Here is a 17,107-nt window from a genome sequence, read left to right on the forward strand (position 1 = left end):
ATGCAAAAAAACACATTAGACCCAGCCTGCTTCATAGTGTGAGTCGGTTAGACAGAGACGGAGTCGGGCACTGTGGGGAGCATTGCTAAAAACCTGAAGTTTGCTCTTGGAAAGCGTTGAGTCCAATGTAGTTCCCGCTGAAGGTGATGCACTTTTCTAAATAAGAGTGTAGTATGTAAAGAATACGGCAGGATCATCTTGAGCAATATTTTTAGAATACAGAATGTTCTAGTTGCTGATTTGTCTTACTGACTGGAAGAAACCAAACCAAAACAAAACCCTGTAGTTTTGAAATAATTATTTTGTTCACCTGGGGAGCAGGGAAGGCTTCTGAAGAGCAGCATATAATCTGGCTGTGCGTTTTGCTGCAATTTAATTTTAAAAGGGTAAGTGGAAGCCAAGATCTAAGAACTGTGGCAGTTAGTGGGAAAAGCTGATATGGATGATCAAGGTTAGAGTTCAGATAGAACAGATGGTAAAATAGTTATAACCTACTGTACCATATGTTACTGCCGCACACGTCCAGGTAGCACATTATATGTACTGTGTGGAAAGATCAGTGATCCTAATTCAGGTTTTTAGAAAGAGCAAAAAAGCTCTTGAAAAACTGATTTCATAATTTCAGGCCAGGTTAATGACAAAGCCATAACTAGTTAAGCTGCACAACAGAGCTCACTGTTGTGGAGAGGGGTACAAAAAATTAGGAATAGCATGCAACTGTATCTTTTCCATTTCCCAAAAAGCTAAAATGAAGCTTTTATTTCAGGAAGTCTGTTTCAGGCTCGTTATACTTGAATTTCTGGGGAAAGTATTTAAAGAAAAAACAAATTCACAGCACTTGAATTCAGACCATTAAAAACAGGTTACGATTTGATTTATGATTTTTGCAACTTTTAATCAGGGGCCAGATTTTCAGAAGAGCACGCTGTCTTATTAAGGTGCCAGGGAAGTGATAAATTTCTTATTGGAAGGAACTGGAGTTTCCCTGGGTTAGAGTACCTCAGAAAACCTGACTTCTGATCCATAATCTCTGCTGTTATTACTCAGACACTTTTTAAAGAATATGATGTGACACCATGAAAATAGGAAGGTAAAAGGCAAGAAAGAGAAAAAAGGGTTAATAAAGTCAGAAGTACTGGGAGAAGAAGTGGAATGGTAGCAAAGAAGAAAAATGAAGGCAGGGAGTTGTGATTTGGAGTGGTGCTAAAGAGCCTCTGGGCTTGAGATTCATCTCGCATTTTATAATGCTCATGTTGTGTTGTATCATAATGCACTTGCTCCTACTAGAGCTAACTGTTCCTCCTCTCCTATTGCCAATGGTAAAAATAGGCCAGCAGCATCATTCCATACTATTGAGCGCATTCTGAATTCCATGTTGTTTTTTCACTTGCCTCTCTAATTAATTTAGTAATCCTTTTCCATGCGTGTGCGTGTGTACGTTGGCGTATGTCTGCTCGGTTGCCCTCTTCCGTCATCTGTTCGAGTTCTCACGTTGCTGATGATGGGTTGTGCCAGCTCCCTTCCAGAGACGGTGAATATATTACACCCCACTGCCTTTTGTTTAACTTTGCCAAAAAAAAAAATCCCATCACGAGCCGCTGTTTTTGGCTAGTACTTTGAGAAGGGTTTGTCTTCTGTAGTTGCAACCCTCTTTTTTTTATATAATGTTCACGTTTATTTTGTTTTGGGAGTCAATAGATAGGAGAAAGTTGTCTGTTGATACATCGATTGTTGTCAACTGTCGGGACCTGTTAGTAATAGCTGTTCAATATGCACACATGTTTTATGGTATTAGGTGATTTTGTGTGTCTTAAACTTATTCCCTATTATATATTTTAATATCAGTTTTAATTAGAGTTGTTCATAACAGAACATTCTATTTTGGCTATCTGATTTTTAATTTATTTTAAATAATAAGTATATATATTGTGGGTTTTTCTAATAAAGGAAAAGTGGTGATAGTTGGGATATTTACTTGTTAATTCTTCTTTTCTTAAGGTAGTCTGAGTCATATTCAGACTTCCCAGGATAGTAAAGATGAGAAGTTAGGGACAACTAAGAGCAGAGCTTTCACATCTGAAATAAAGGACTTGAGGAAGATAAACAGCACATGGTGACCATGATGCGCAAGGGTCTGTCTTCGTACTGTAGAAGGGGAAATGAAAGAACATACTGAATGGGGGCTTTTATAAGCTTACTGATGACTGCAGGAAAGAAAGCCCACCTTGTTTCCTTCTTGGAGTCATTCTTCCAGGAGTTCTTTGTGCCAATCTGAATTAAGTTTTTCAAATATTTTCTGAACAAACAAGAGGGAGGCTTAAATGTAAGAAACAGGAATGTTAAGAAATCAAGAAATGAGTGGCTAAATGATTCAGTGACTTCTCCCTGCTGAACTCTGTCATCTCTCCCCGATGTCTGAGATGCGCCAGGCCTTAATTATATTCCATGATATTTACAGTAATGGAAAGAGTGTTAGCCGTCTTCCACGTTTTATTTACAGATGTTAACGTCTTATTTGCTGTACATGGGACTGTGTTCTGACAATGTGTTTATCCTGCAAGCTGAAGGTATTAGCATTTAGGGCTTAATTTTATTGCCACTCCATCCAGAGATAACCTCATTGCCTGCTTTGTTGTGTTTTATTTAATGAGCTGGGTGTACGAATTAGGGCCATATACTACCCTCAATCCACAGAGGAGCCTCTGGAAATTATAGGGAAAGGTGTATACCACTGTTCACAGATAGTAACTAATCTGTGAGCAAATTTTTGCACGGGAATAAAGCGTGCCAAGACCTGGTAGATCTGTGGCTATTTTTGCCCTTTGTTTGGCAAGTGGTGCATAAAGTCACTTGATTGGCACTTGCACAATTGCTGGGAGTGCGCAGGGTGGCCAACAGTTGCAAACGTAATTATTTTAAAGTCTGGGTGTTATACATCATAATTAAGCTTAAGAATGGAAAGTCAGTTGAGATGAATGAGGGCAATTCATGCTCTCAAGACTTGAGAAAGTGATTTTGTGTTCAAGATTTAGATACTTTTCTCTCTGTCTCCCTCTCTTCCCCCCCTCCCACAGGAGGACTGGCAATATGTGAAACAGCTGTATAGTATCTGTGTCTCACCCTAAATAGGTAAGACGTAGCTAGCACGTGAAATGTCATGATGCACTTGTTAGTGCTGATTTTTTCTTCATCAAAACCAGCTATGAATGAATTTAGTCCCCCAGTTACCCTGCCCTCCCCTACAGTTGTTCTGCTCAGCACGTCTTCACTAACAGACAGACCAAAAAAGCAACCTTTACTGCACAGCAATTATGTATATTTTAATTAGATATTTAAACAATTAAATTTTACAGTTATATGTGTCTAGAGATTGATGAATGTCAAGAATATTTTAATTACTTTAACTTTCTGATTAAATGGAAGTCACAATCATACGAGTTAGAAAAAGAAAGGACCACCCAGTATGTAAAACTGAGATGGTTTTGAACTAATATCAAGGATTACCACAAGAGAAAATTCAGATGGGAATCAAATACAATTCAAGGAAAATGTGAATACTGCAAGTTGAGCTGTAGGGCTTCTCTCAAAGTTGATTTGACATTTCTTGACTCCCAATGAGAAACAATATACAGATGTACAGCATGACTGGGCTGGAGTAAGATGGGCAAGTCCTTTCAAAAAAAAAAAAATAAAGAAAGAAAGGCACACACGCACACCCGCCGTGCTAATATTGAAAGATGAGAAAGATGAGAAGGTAAAAGCACCACAATGCCTGAAAAATAACAATAAAAAAATTTGGCAGGATTAGTATTTCAAAGGGATCAACACTTGATTAAACATTTGGAAAGCATGGGAGGAGAAACATTCCAAGCAAAATGAAAATACATGTGTATGATGGAAGCAGGATAAATAGAATATTCCACTTATAATTACCATGCCAAGAATGCAGCCCAAACTTAGAGTTCTTAATCAGGTAAAATTGTCATTGCTTTTAAGTCCAAGTAAGGCAGTGAATTGTGATAGGTATGAGATGTTTGTGGATAAAGATGTTGGCAAGATCTATAGTTGCAGTGAAGAGCAGGTCCATGAACAAAGGAAATGAGAAGACCTGGAGCCTGCACCACTAAGAAAATTGTGACTGTGTTGCAAGAAATCACAGAGAATACAAGGCATCTTTTTTTATCATCTACCAAGTGAAGAGTGAGGGATACTGAAGGATCTTAAAAAGGTTAAAAGTCTTCACAGAATGCAGAGCTGTCTCTGTACAGGAGAAAACTTGGGTTTTTCTTTCTGTGCTAACGCAGTGATTAATCAGAGATCTACATGGAGAAATTGATTACAAAGTTAGAACTAGTTGCAGTCTGGTTTCTTCCTCAAAATGACCGGTTGAGGATTGGGAATTGCACACCCATCTCCCTTGAGCAGGTAAATGTCATAGCCCGTAGCTGCCTTACACTTTGTTTGCATTATTTATTTCCACCGGGGCAGACTTCTTCCCAAATTGTTTCTCACTGAAATGCCACGTTGCCTGCTTTTTGCCCCTGCTCTCATTCAGTTTGTGGGGGGAACACTCTCTTAGAGGAAGGAACAGAGGAATAGGTGGTCTGGTTGGCAGTAGATGCCAGGTTCTCTCAGCTGGAAGTTTTTGGTGTGATGCTGTTTTACAGAGCAGGTTTTCAGTTACAACAGTGCTTGCCTATGTGACTTAGCTTACCATTGTAAAGGCAAAGGGCAGGTACATATAAAGCATTCTTCTTGTAATGGCAGCCCATTTCTTTGGGTTCAAATAACATCATGTAATTATAAACTAAAGTGATCCCATCTAAAGAAAAAATTTTCACTGTATCCACGTCTTTGTATGATTTACTTTCCTCATTATTTCTTAATATAAAAATTACTGCATGCTGTCTTTGAAATGTTGCAATTGTGTTGGTATTTGAAGTACTTGTAAATACTTGTGCAAATCAGTTTTTCTGATGTTTGTCTGCAGGGCGAGGTGTGTGTTTATGTGCCCAGGGGAAACGAGATGCATTTGCATCCAAGAGGGTGTAGCAAGCCAACGCGTGCCAAAACGGAGTCTGTAGGAACAGTTGCGCTAAAATAGTACAGGATAAAAATGTTTGCAAATGAAGATAACTAGCTTCCAAAGAAATAATGGTATCTAATCCTCCCCGTAAATGTTGCTGATCTGAAGGCCTAAATGATAGCTTTTGGTGATGAATAGTTCTAAAGACACTTGTAAAGCCACCGTATTGTGCATATGAAGATGCACAATCCTTTTGTGGATATAATTATATTTCATATAGTACTGTTAATCTTTGAGGTGTTGACAAACAGTTATTAATTACTTTTCTGTACTTTGGGGGAATACTGATTTAAGGATGTTTTGGCTCTTATTTAATTCAGTGAAATCATTAGTATTAGCCTCAGTAGGTGCTGAATTAAACCCTAAATTATGTGGGACAGCTAATCATACATAATACTATACCTGTTTTTCATGTACAAAGTGCCTCTCAGCCGAAGATCTACTTTATGCAAGTAAACATCATTGCTGCACAGTATCTCCTGAATATTTCTTATGATCCAAAACCTCCTATTCATAAGAGCAGTCTAATATATACCTTATCTTCCCACTCCTCTTCAGTGCACAGAGGTTGGAGAGACGAAATTCCTGGTGTTTTTTTTACTCCATAGATAGCTTGGCTTTGAATTGTTACTGTATGATTCCTACTTTCAGACTTTGGCTTGAAGTGCAAGTCTGCCACGAGGATGTGCCATGTAGCCTGGGAAGAAAACCAGAAGATCTTTTATCATTATTGCCTTGTCTGTCTGGGTCACAGAGAAGCAATAGCCGCAGATCAAGACTATGTTCAAAGGAGAGATGTCAGGACTGAATTGTTTTCTGGTGAAGGAAGGATGGATAAAATATTAAATGCAGTCTTATATTTGCCCTTATCTTTGTGTTTCCTGACAAGAATATCGTACTGTATTTCCGTGGTTCTGTAATTCAGAGCTGAAGGTATATGGGTTTGTGAAAAAATTGATGTAATTGTTTAACGGTAGAAATCATGATCATAAAAATAAGTGTAGATTTTGTATTACATGTGCTTTCTTACATGAAAGCACTTCTATCTCGAGCAAGGAACACAGTACACTTTTGAGAGTTGCTAGGTTTAATTTTCATACACCTGCTGCTGTAATTATCGTAATGTAATGCATAAAGACATTTTTACTTTCTGAGCAGTAAGGAAGTTTGTCCATGAAAATTTCAGAAGAGGTGTATCTGTCTCAGCCCTCTTTTCCAGTAGCTTTTAAACCTTTCAGGAAATACTGATCAGACTGGGGGGGGGGGGGGGGGGGGGGGGGGGGGGGGCAGCAGAAGGGGGTACAGAGGTAGGAAAGAGCTCAAGATTTTAAGTCCCTACAACTTCCACGGAAACTGTTGGCTTAGGTACAGGAAAGAGAGACGTGCTGGTCTCGCCAGCAAGGAGAAGGCTGCAGGATGAGCTCGGCAAGCCCAGGTTTGGCTTGGGGGCCACGTGTCTGCTGGGTGGCTGATGAGCACATGCAGCCTGGTGGGTCACCCACCGCGTGGGACACCCACCCCGTGGGACAGCACTTGCCTGGCTGGTGAGGGTGGGAGAAGAGCCGACCACGGAGTAGTTCTGAGACTGTTTTGAAGAAGGTGCAGGTTTGGGAGGTGGGGGGAGGTTGTGACGGGGGAGGGGGGTACAGCGGCCTGAGAGTACTTCTGGAGGAGGTAGGAGGTGAGGAATGCTCCGTAGAGGAGCTGGGTTTATTGTGGTAAGCCGTACCAGGGAAATGTGAGACATCTGTCAGAAATGAGGCTTCTTTGGCTTCTCTGTGCACAGGACTATTTGTTTTAATTTCTACCCTGTCAGTGTGAGAGTGTATTTCTTTGGCAGGTTGTGGTATATTTACCTAGTGATCTGCCAAGTCTTTGGTCAATATTTTATTTGGGACCGTTTTTATTCTCCTTTTCCAACAGCATGAGTTTCTTCATAGAGGGCCATCATGGAAATAGCAAAGAGGCTGAGATGGGTGGCCCAGATCTTGTCACGTCTGGCATGAGTTCAGAAGTGCTTCAACATGTGCACATGGAACCGACAATTACTGTGATTCTTCTTCTTGAGCCATAATTTCAAACTAGGTAGCTTCCAACAGTTGAATTGAGCTTGACAGCTCAATACTTATTTAAAATACTGTAAGCTATATATACATCAGCTGTGCGTATCTGAAGCGCATTAAAAATGCCCATTAAAGTAAACGGACTCTGACTGTTTCAGCAGGTCTTGGATTACAGGTTAACAGAGAGCACAGCGCCATGGCGTTTCTGTAAATTCCTGCATTTGATTTTCTGTGGATTGATTTTTCTCTTCAGTCCCAGCTGGGAGCAGCACTTAGAGGAGGGGGGTGTCTCAGGTAAGCCCCGTTGTAGCCCATCCCTCTGTAGCCCCCCGAGGAACAGGTGTAGCACAAAATCACGCTGTCTGCTGGCTTCCTTGCTGTCCTGTTGGATTTGCAACTGCCAAGTTCAAGGCAGTCACCAGTCACCTGGGTGTGTTACAAGAAAGCAGGACTGAAGCAGCAAGGGAGGAGAGGCAGCGGGGAGGAGGAGAGGATGGGATGGAAGGGGTAAGAAGTCACTATAACTCATGTATGTACGCAGTCTCAAAGAGGCAGAAAGGGTTCATATATAAATTACTTTTTTTTTTTCTGGTCTGGAACATCTGAAATTATAAATAGAAGTTCACTGATACAAAAGCTAGAACTGATGTGTATCTGAGTGGGTGTGATTTGGTAATAGCTTCAGTGTGGCAGGCCAGGAAATAAAGGATGTAAACAATATACAACCATGTATTTTTTTATTAGAGCTTTTATCTTTGTAACTCTTATTAGTTGCCATAGATACAGACAACACCGGCGTTGTTTGGGTTAATGTAAAGTCTCTTATGCTGATCAAAAATGTGATTTTTCTTGAGAAAAATCTGCCTTACTTCAATTCCACTATTCTTGGCAGTTAATTTTAACTATGCTTGCCTCATGTATGTAATGAAAAAATCGTGGCATTTAGTAGTCTGTATTTTTTATGTAGCATCTGCAGAATAATTTTGAGTACAATGCAGCACCAAAAAAAATGGTCTTCAATTTAGAGATCATATTGACAGATATAAATTACTGTTCTGTGGGTTTACAGATGTACTTCTGCACTTTCTAAAATAATTGTTACAATTTTTTCCACCTTGTAAAACAATTACAGAATTTTCAGGTAACTGATGGGCTTACAAATGCAGTCAGGAAGGTGCATAGCTTAATGCCATGTTATGATGTTGCATTAAGTATATGTTCTTCCTACGTAAAAGTTCAGTATCTCAAGTGATAAATGCAGTGAATATGACTTACCACATCTTAATTCCAGCTACTTTGTCCAAATAGAAAGCAGTTATTTGCTGTAAATGTACCTCAACTGATTCAAGAAATGGTTTTGTGTGAAGAAAAATTTAAAAACTTAAGTAGCTTTTCTGTTAATATTTGGTAAGGAAGTGCAGGATGGTTCTAGTCCCGCATGCTATGGACAGTATTTTTTAAATGTGTTTGAGGTGGCCACATTTTGTACAAGTGTATTTGTCATTGTTCAGGAGCTGTAGTTAAGGTGAATCTGAAATGAGTATTACTTGGGGCAAGGGGGAGAGATGTTTGGGGAACAGAGAAGATTCAAGAAAAATATTTTTGAGGCAGCTTGATTTAAAATAAACATATATACAGTAGTTTCTGGGAGAGTTGGAAACAGTGGCAGCAGCCGTGGCAAAGTGAGTGCATGAGCAGAGTGCAGGTGAGAGGCAGCTTAAGGTAGGGTATAGTTCCAGACCTGTAGAAGATAAAGAGTACGAGTTTAAACGCTGCTGCTGCTTTCAGGAATGCAAAGCGTTTTTGTGTAAAGGCTGAATTCAGAGCACTGCTAAATAAATGGACTGTGCACTGGGGATGTGTCTGGCTTCAGCATGGATGAGCAACCCTTGCAGCTGCAGCACATGCTTTTCCTATGAGCAGTGAGGTTAGGTGGTGAATCAATTAATCTATTAACAAAAACTACTCTGTACTGGAGAACAGAATCCCTCAGATCAATTACTCATGTGGCTCAAAGGTTGTGGGCTTCTCCCTCTCTTGCCTGCAAGCTTAGCCACATTCATTTCTCTGCGTTAGGCCTTTTGTGTTTGCGGTTACAAGAGAATAGGATTTGCCCCACTAATGTAACTTAATGATCAGGTATAGGAGAAGTAACTTGAATGGTATAGTTCTGCAAGGAGTCTGACTGCTGCTACACGGGGAGAAAAGTAACAAAGAAGACTGCCATGTCTTACTTGCAATAAGCCATCTATGTTTCTTCTACGAACTTTCAGTAGTAAAATTACACTTAACTGTATTTTTAATGGCTAGAATCAAGATCCTACAATATGAATTTCCTGGGGAACGAGAGGTAGGTTATTAAGAGCAACAGTAAGTGATTTTGGGATTTTAAAAGTATTGACAGCTTTGCCAGATGTCTTAGAGGTTTGAAAGGTAATTTAAATCTTTTTAGAGGTTGGAACCTATTTTTCTAAGTTAGAACATTTTATTTTGCCAGAAATCAATTGGAATTAATCAAAACAATGGTCTCCTAAGGATGAAAAAGGGGTTAAATGTGTGTGTGTGTGTGTGTGTGTGTGTGTGTGTGTCAGGTTTCGGTTTTAAACTCAACAAGACTGCAGAGACCCTGTAATTACATCCTTTCAATTTCTAAATATTCAGATCACAGTGTTCTCGGGCCCGGGTTGTGAATTTTCTGTCTATATAGAAAGCCAGGATGAGGTATGTAGTAATTTAGTACCATTGAATCCATTTAAAGACTTTATCATCGCGTGGTCCGAGTCTTTGTGATTTTTCTATGTAATTTTCCATCTCTCAGCTGAGCATTGGTTGTGTACTTGATCAAGATTGTTCAGTACCTTCCCACACTAAAGCCTTTCTCTTCAGCAGTTCCAGAGGAGAGAATCGGGTCCCCGTGGGACTTGCAGCTGCCGAGGTTATTGTAGTAGCAACATCCTGATACACCACTCACCTTTCTCCAGTCCTAGATCCAGGCTGTTGGAGTAGGACGGTGTGCATGTTTGATACACTAAAGATGGCTTTATCTGCTGCATAGTATTGTCCTTAAAAGGCTCCTGAAATTAAACTGATCAAATAGGTCAACGGTTTACATGACCGTAGCAGGAGAATTGGTCAGACATATTTGTCTCGAGTTGTAAATGAACAAGGTCTGGCCTCACATGCGTTTTCACTTGAGTTCCTTTACTCAGGTTAACTTGGTGAGACTCAGAAGAACAGAGGGGGAAAAAGTCTTATGTAATACTTTCAGAATTAGGCTCATAATAATCCATTATAAGAGGCTTAAAATTATCCAGCAGTTAGTACTTGTAAACCTGAGAGTACGAGGAAACTCCTTACTGTTGCAGGACTTTTGACTTTGCTGTGTTTTCTTTGCAGGGTCTCGGTATGTCTGGTGGCAGCCAGGGTGGCTTGGGGACCCCTTCATCCAGGCAGTATGCACGACAGAAAATAACTCGCGTAAACCTCAGGGACTTCATCTTCTACATGGAACAGGAAAGAGAAATGAGCCATTCTCTCCTGCTCTATCGAGCTTTGCTTAAATAAAGCCAAGAATTGTACTGATTTCTCCATACAGAAGCTCAACTTGCATTGAAAAGCTGTCATTTTAATGTGCCTTCTATTTTTTTCAGAAGTCAATGTTCCAGTAATTTTGTTTTGTAAAATTGTCACATGCAATAAATCCCCTTTATGTAAAAAAAAAAAATTACTATAAAAAACACAAAAAAAAAAAATGTGCAAAAGGTTTTCAAATGTTAAATCCACAGATACAACCAATATCAAAGTCTTGCTCCACTTGGCCATTTTAGATAAGGCTGAAGTAGCTGTCGTTGAAGTGACGCAAATGGGAAGACTGCGGCAATGGCTCACCTAAACCATCCCACGGCAAGGAGGACTGGGACAGGTTCACAGGGTTGGGACCTAACTGTGGTGTCAACCTGTATGTTCACGTACGGTGCTGGTTTTGTTTTCTTCTTAGTTTTACTAGCACTCTTTCCACTCACTAGCCATGGCGATACCTGTTGTTATTTTAGATGAGTTGTAATTGCAATTTTTTGCACAGCGAAGAGAATAGCCACTGCACACACTCACAGATTTTACACATTTAGGATTTTTGCTTTTACTGCACAGCTCATTTCCTGAGTCAATTGCTGAACCAAATCCGAAGTGTATGAAATCTGTGTGTTTGGGTCCCAGCTTAGTTACCTTGACTAGCTTCCAGTTGTTTTCTAAATCTCTTCAACCTTTTGCACATTTGTAGCAACTGGTTAGTAACATGATTCAAAGTTGCGTTTTATTTTCTAAAAAATATGTTAATTTATTTATTGCAAAGAGTATGGTTTAATGGTGGTTTTAAAAGAGAGTATTGTTCAGTAAAGATTTTAGAGTATTCTATATGGATTTTTAAAGTCACTGTTAAGTTTTTTGGGGCCACTTCCACTCTTGGAGAATCCCAAGAGCAGGGGCGACCCCCGGCAGCCCGGTGCCGTGGGGCTGGCAAGGCAGCGCCACGTGGGACTGGTGATGCCTTTGCCTTGGACGATTGGACCCGAGGACTCCAGTCCAGAGAGGCTCATGAATAAGCGTGTGACTTTAAGCATAATGAGTAGTTTTAAGTACTTAAAGGTGGGATGAATGCTTTTTAAACACTTTGCTGAATTGGAATTTAAGAGGCCTGCACTAAAGCCAAGTGAAGTTTAGTGTGAGTCTTTTAAATGGCATGGGGATAGGAATATTGAGCAGGCAGGTGGGCACAAGTTGTACTTCAGACATAACAGTATTATCAGTAACCATGGAAGGGAGACATTTGCTTATTTATCTTTTCAATTTTTACTATGTTATGCTTGCCACTTTTTTGAGGCAATATTTTTTTTTTGATGGGAAACCATAGTGAAAGCACAAATAGAACTATTTGTCCAATAGTTTTAAAAACAAAAGTTTTAATTATTTTTTAAGGTTTATGAAAAGCAGAAGAAAATTTATACTGCTGCTATTTAGCCAAAAGATTATTCATAAGGTATTTAAGGCCAGGAAGTGTAAAATTATGTTTTAAATGTATTGATAATTTGTACATATTGTTTATAAAGGCCTTGTGTTTATTAGAATTACGTTATTTTGATGATTTCTGTACATACTCGTAAATACCCCCAATTTGTGTGAAAACATACTCCCTTATTTGTACTTATTTTGTAAAGAAATAAAACAATTTACTAAAGTAACACATCGAGTGACATACAGTATTAATTTATCAAACATGAATTTCACATTGTCTTGTAGTTCTTAAGCACTGTTCAGAAACATTTTGCATTAAAATATTAACAGAATACCCACAAAGAAATATTAAAACCAAATACTTCAATGTTTTGTTGTGCTGATTCTTATCCCTTGTCACACATCTAATAAAATTGTCAACAAACCTCGATGTAATTAATACAGTGAATGAATGCACTCAACAGTTGCTTTCTCAAAAGCGATTAGTCCAATAAGCACAACATAACATTCTCTTTCGCTTTCTTTCCGAGACTTGGGAGCACAGTGGTGTAACAGGGTTGTACACAAAGTGCTAGTGAAAACTCGTGTTCTTCAAGCCAGTTTCAGTGCTCAGCAACAGCGAATCGGAACAGTTTTGTTCAATCGAATTAGGTGAAAAAACGGGCTGCATTTACTTTTTGGCCTGCATAACAAAACCATTTGCTGGCTGCGCACCACAGCTTTGCTGGAGTTTCTATGGTAGTTTAAAACCTGTATTAGCGATGCTGAGCAATGTTCTTAATTAAGTTATGTTGCTACGGTTTAAGGCCAGAAGTAAAAATTCAAATCGGTTTTTGCTGATATTGCTGCCTAAAAATATAGGGAAATAAGTAAAAAAGATATAAATGAAACTGTAATAAACTTTAAATAAGTGACCTGAAGTTACTAACTAAAAGAACATGTCCTAGCTTAACTTTTTTTTTTTTTTTTAAAGGCATATTTCTTCTAACGAAGTGATTGTTTCCACATGTCTTCCTTGCCTTAGCGCTATTTTGCAGTCAATGTTGTGATGTCATGGCTCAAACTTTCCATCTCAAGTTCACATTTAACTTGGCTGGCGCAGCCTGGAACCCTTTACGATGCCACTGTAGCAAGCTGCCCTAAGTACTGGAGCTGCTTTATTGAGCTATAAAAAAAAATACGGTAAACACCAAACTGAAGAAAAACAAACCAACCAACCACAAATAACTTGCAATGTTCTACGCCTATCTAAAAGCATCATCCTGCTTCCAAGGTGGCGGGGGCCGCCTGCCTGCACCTTCGGCGGGAGCTGGACGTGCTCAGCACTCGGCGGGGACTCGGCGCCTGCAGACAGCCCCGGCAGACCTGAGTACCAGTGGCAGAACTGGGCCCCTGTGAGTAAATGTAAACGTGAGGTGTTGGCCTTTCTCCCCTGGCTGAGAGGTAACGAACGGAGAGCGTGCGCCACCGACGAGCGCTCAGCCGCGCTCCTGCGGGCTCTCCCGGTGCAGGAGGGCAGGACAGAAGCGTATGTCGGCTAAATCAAGAAGCCGAACAGATTATTTAAGGATACTTTGAACTGAAAGTAAACTCAACGTCTGAAAGTAATAAATAAACCACTTTTTTTTTTCTTTTTTTTTTTTCCTTTTTGTAAGACATGGCTACATTAAGCTGAATGGATAAAGGCCAGAGGAGACGCAATCAAAAATTCTCACCTCTTTCAAACAACATGGGAGATACAGTGAGTGTTCCACCCTACTTGCTTATTTTTGATCATTTACTTTACAGAAATGTTTATGGCATGAAGTACTGTATAAGAAATGTGCATACACAAATACATGACAATTATACGTTAAGTTCTTTACAATATTAAATGTATAATATACAATTCTACAGATATCTTACATACAAAGGTGAATGTTGTGCCATATATTCAAATATGGCAATGCCTAGCAACTTTAGAATGTTGTACAAGTATAAAACCACAAAATAAAATAACTTTACAACTCTTTTAAAGTAGACAGATTTGCTCAACTGTTCTGCTAAGTTAGCAGGCCAACACGTATCGGCTAAGATTTCCAGAAGAGATCTTCGAGTTGGGTAACCAAGATAGAAAACACCTGCAGAGGTCCGATTTTCCACGGACAGGTATCCAGCCCTTTTCCAAAAATTAGACCCCTGCCTAGGTTGTACCTTGGATAGTCAGTACAGCTCATCACTTTTGAAAATAATAGTCTTAAACACGATTTTTGTTATTTTGCCCTATTGTAATCGTTTGGCATGAAAGAATCGTTGACCACTTAGTACTCTGTCCCTTGTTCCATACGGCCGTATTTATGCATCTAAAAAGAGTTTTAAAATTCAGCATCTACAACAGTATTCTATAAATTAACTTGGGCGAAACTGAATTGTGATTAACACATGAATTAGTTATTGAGGACCCAATCATGCTAAACAGCAATAAACAGGATTTAGCAGAATGCTATTTATAACCTTGCACCTGCAAGCACGGTGCCGTCTCCTGAGTTAGGAAGCCCTGCAAGTCAGAGTCGATGCCGATGCGGGGGGAGCAGTAACCCCCTGCAGACAGCGGGCTCGGTTACAGAGAAAACTGTGCAGATGGAGGGCGGCTACGGAATCGGTACTGTAATCATAGTTTAAAATAATAGAGGGAAAACAATCTAAACCAAAGGTGGACTGCTTTCATCGGACAATGGCAGTAGAGGGTTTTAACATCTTTTTGCAAAAATTCCAGACCCATGAAGAGTAGGCTCGTCCAAAATTCTTAATGTTTCCTCCTAAATGTGGGCTTGTAACATGGTTAGTAAGTAACAAGGGGTGACAGAGCTTGCTTGGCAGAACCACGCTTCTTGGCTGATGCAAAACATTTAACAGTTTCTGAGTCAAAACAAGACTGGCTTTAAGAGAACTATAGCTCCACGTGTAGGTATGTGACCCTCGTGTGATGGTGGATGGCATTTCATTTTGTGCTTCCAGATCCCTACTTTTGCAAATATTGCCTTAACTGGCCTTGCCAAATTTTTTGTCGCTTTTTTGTTTCGTCTGTTGTGGGGGTTTTTTTAGTACTGAGCACCAGTTGACTATAAATTGGTCCTTTTCTGGTTCTGGATTCTGTCCAGAGAGAGATATTTCAGTTGGAAATGTTGTATAAAAATAAGCCATTTGCTAGCATGAGTGAGTACAATCACAGAAGTGTAATGTAATGTATGGAGGTGTAAAGCACGTCTGATATGAAGGAGGTGCGGCAGTCAGGGAAGATACTCAGTGCAGTTTTTAGTGTACCATCTTCCTCGCCCAGGTGCCCACTTCCACGCGTCACAGCATCGGGGTATCGTTGGAAAGGCTGACAGAGCCGTTTCTCCTGCTGATCTATTCAAATTGCGTTAACTGGTCTTTCTGCAGAAGTCCGATCTAGGGTCAGGGGTTTGTGAAGCTTTGCCTTTTTCACCACCACAGCTGTTCAGCCCAAAGTACATTCCCAGCAGGCCTGGTACGCTGAGCATGCTCAGGAATTTCATCGTGAAAAACAGACAACTGGTTTTTCAAATGCATTTCATGGCTGGCTATGTGACAGGTAGTTTCAGAATACCACTAATTGGCAACATAAAGTCAAAATCTGTTTGCTAATACTGTTTTGCAAATCCTTAGTGTTTCACATAAGGGACTATTAAACGCTTCTACGGTTACAAAGGAGTACGGGTAGGGTCTAGTCCAGGGGCTCCTGTTTTATTCTGATTGTTGGGGTAGGTTGCGGTCGTCTGTCTTCGCGACACAGCACGTATTCACTGAACTGAGAGGAATCCACCCCACCACCGCATGAAGCTGCCACGTTAAATCCCTTCTGAAATAATCTTTCGAGCACCTGCAATGTGGGGGGAAAAAAATCAGATTATTATTTAGCAAATTTTAGTGATAAAAGCATTCAGAGGCACCGGATCCAAATGATGGATTTAGTCTTTCGAGTCTTTGTTGAATGAATATTATTCAGCTATAATTCTATAACTTATTCTTAAATGACTACACTGTGATTAAAGTCTCGCTCTCAGCAAACCTCTGTAGAAAACAAAAATTAATCAAACAAATAAGTACTCTGCAGAGCAGCTTAGTACACTATATAGTAAAAACTGGACTGCGGTTATATTGATGCTATCTCTTACTGCTTATAGAAAGCTACACAGGGTTTAAGTCGTAATAAGAAGTGCCCATTATTCATCAGTAATATGAACAGTCTTACAGAAAGTGGCTGAAAACATTTCTCAGCTCTTCTTTGGCAGATGAAAATGCATCAGGAGCATGAGTGACACTTCTACCAGATCTTCACGGAAATCGCAGCTGTGATTTTCCCTTGCTGGAAGGGAGCGCTGCTTTTAGCAAAGCACGGCAGGGACGGGATGTGGAGCCAAGACATGGACAATAGGGAAATGTTCTGGCCCAGAAAGAGGTTAATTTGTATTGCCCAAATATGTATTTTCTCTTTCTCCTTCTAAAGAAAAGTTGGTGCAATTTAGATGCATAAATTTAAGGAGCCCAGAGGCAACTTTAATTTCTGAGACTGTCACACAGCACATTACCCTAGGATATACTGATCTTGGCAATATGATCGGGGCCGTGTTTTCACATGCGTGAGCGTGTTGATATACGGTTTCCCAGCAGAGCAGGATGCACACAGACTTTGCTCAGCGTTGGGTGAGAGCCGATGCCAGATCCACCTTCGGCAGATCTGCAACGCACAACCCACCGGAGGAGATGCCATGCTGCCTCCCTCCCGCCGGCTGCTCTCCTGAGTCCAGGGCAGCAGCCTGGAAAGATGGTTCCTGTGTTTTCTCTACTGATAAATGCCACCAAGGGGAGCAGCCTGCACTGTTCTGGAACAGTCTCGCCAAGGTGCTGTATCTGTTGCTACAGCACACGGGCCCACCGCGCTGGG

The 17,107-nt window shown here is 40.2% G+C and overlaps 2 protein-coding genes across 4 annotated transcripts in view; one reads left to right on the forward strand and one right to left on the reverse strand.

The window, feature by feature from the left end:
- LOC121097734 (transcription initiation factor TFIID subunit 4-like) overlaps window positions 1-12,386 on the forward strand; it is a 146,380-nt gene extending 133,994 nt beyond the window's left edge. The window contains 1 exon segment of the mRNA XM_040614990.1: window positions 10,546-12,386. Coding sequence (XP_040470924.1) covers window positions 10,546-10,713 — 168 coding nt within the window. The 3' untranslated portion in view covers window positions 10,714-12,386.
- Window positions 12,387-12,395: 9 nt separating this feature from the next.
- KCTD15 (potassium channel tetramerization domain containing 15) overlaps window positions 12,396-17,107 on the reverse strand; it is a 46,215-nt gene continuing 41,503 nt past the window's right edge. For all 3 annotated transcript variants that reach the window (XM_040614992.1, XM_040614991.1, XM_040614993.1), the window contains one exon: window positions 12,396-16,042. In XM_040614992.1, coding sequence (XP_040470926.1) covers window positions 15,887-16,042 — 156 coding nt within the window. In that variant the 3' untranslated portion in view covers window positions 12,396-15,886. The remainder of the gene's footprint in view (window positions 16,043-17,107) is intronic.

Source organism: Falco naumanni, chromosome 15 (genome assembly GCF_017639655.2).
Source record: "Falco naumanni isolate bFalNau1 chromosome 15, bFalNau1.pat, whole genome shotgun sequence".
In the NCBI taxonomy this organism is placed as follows: Eukaryota; Metazoa; Chordata; class Aves; order Falconiformes; family Falconidae; genus Falco; species Falco naumanni.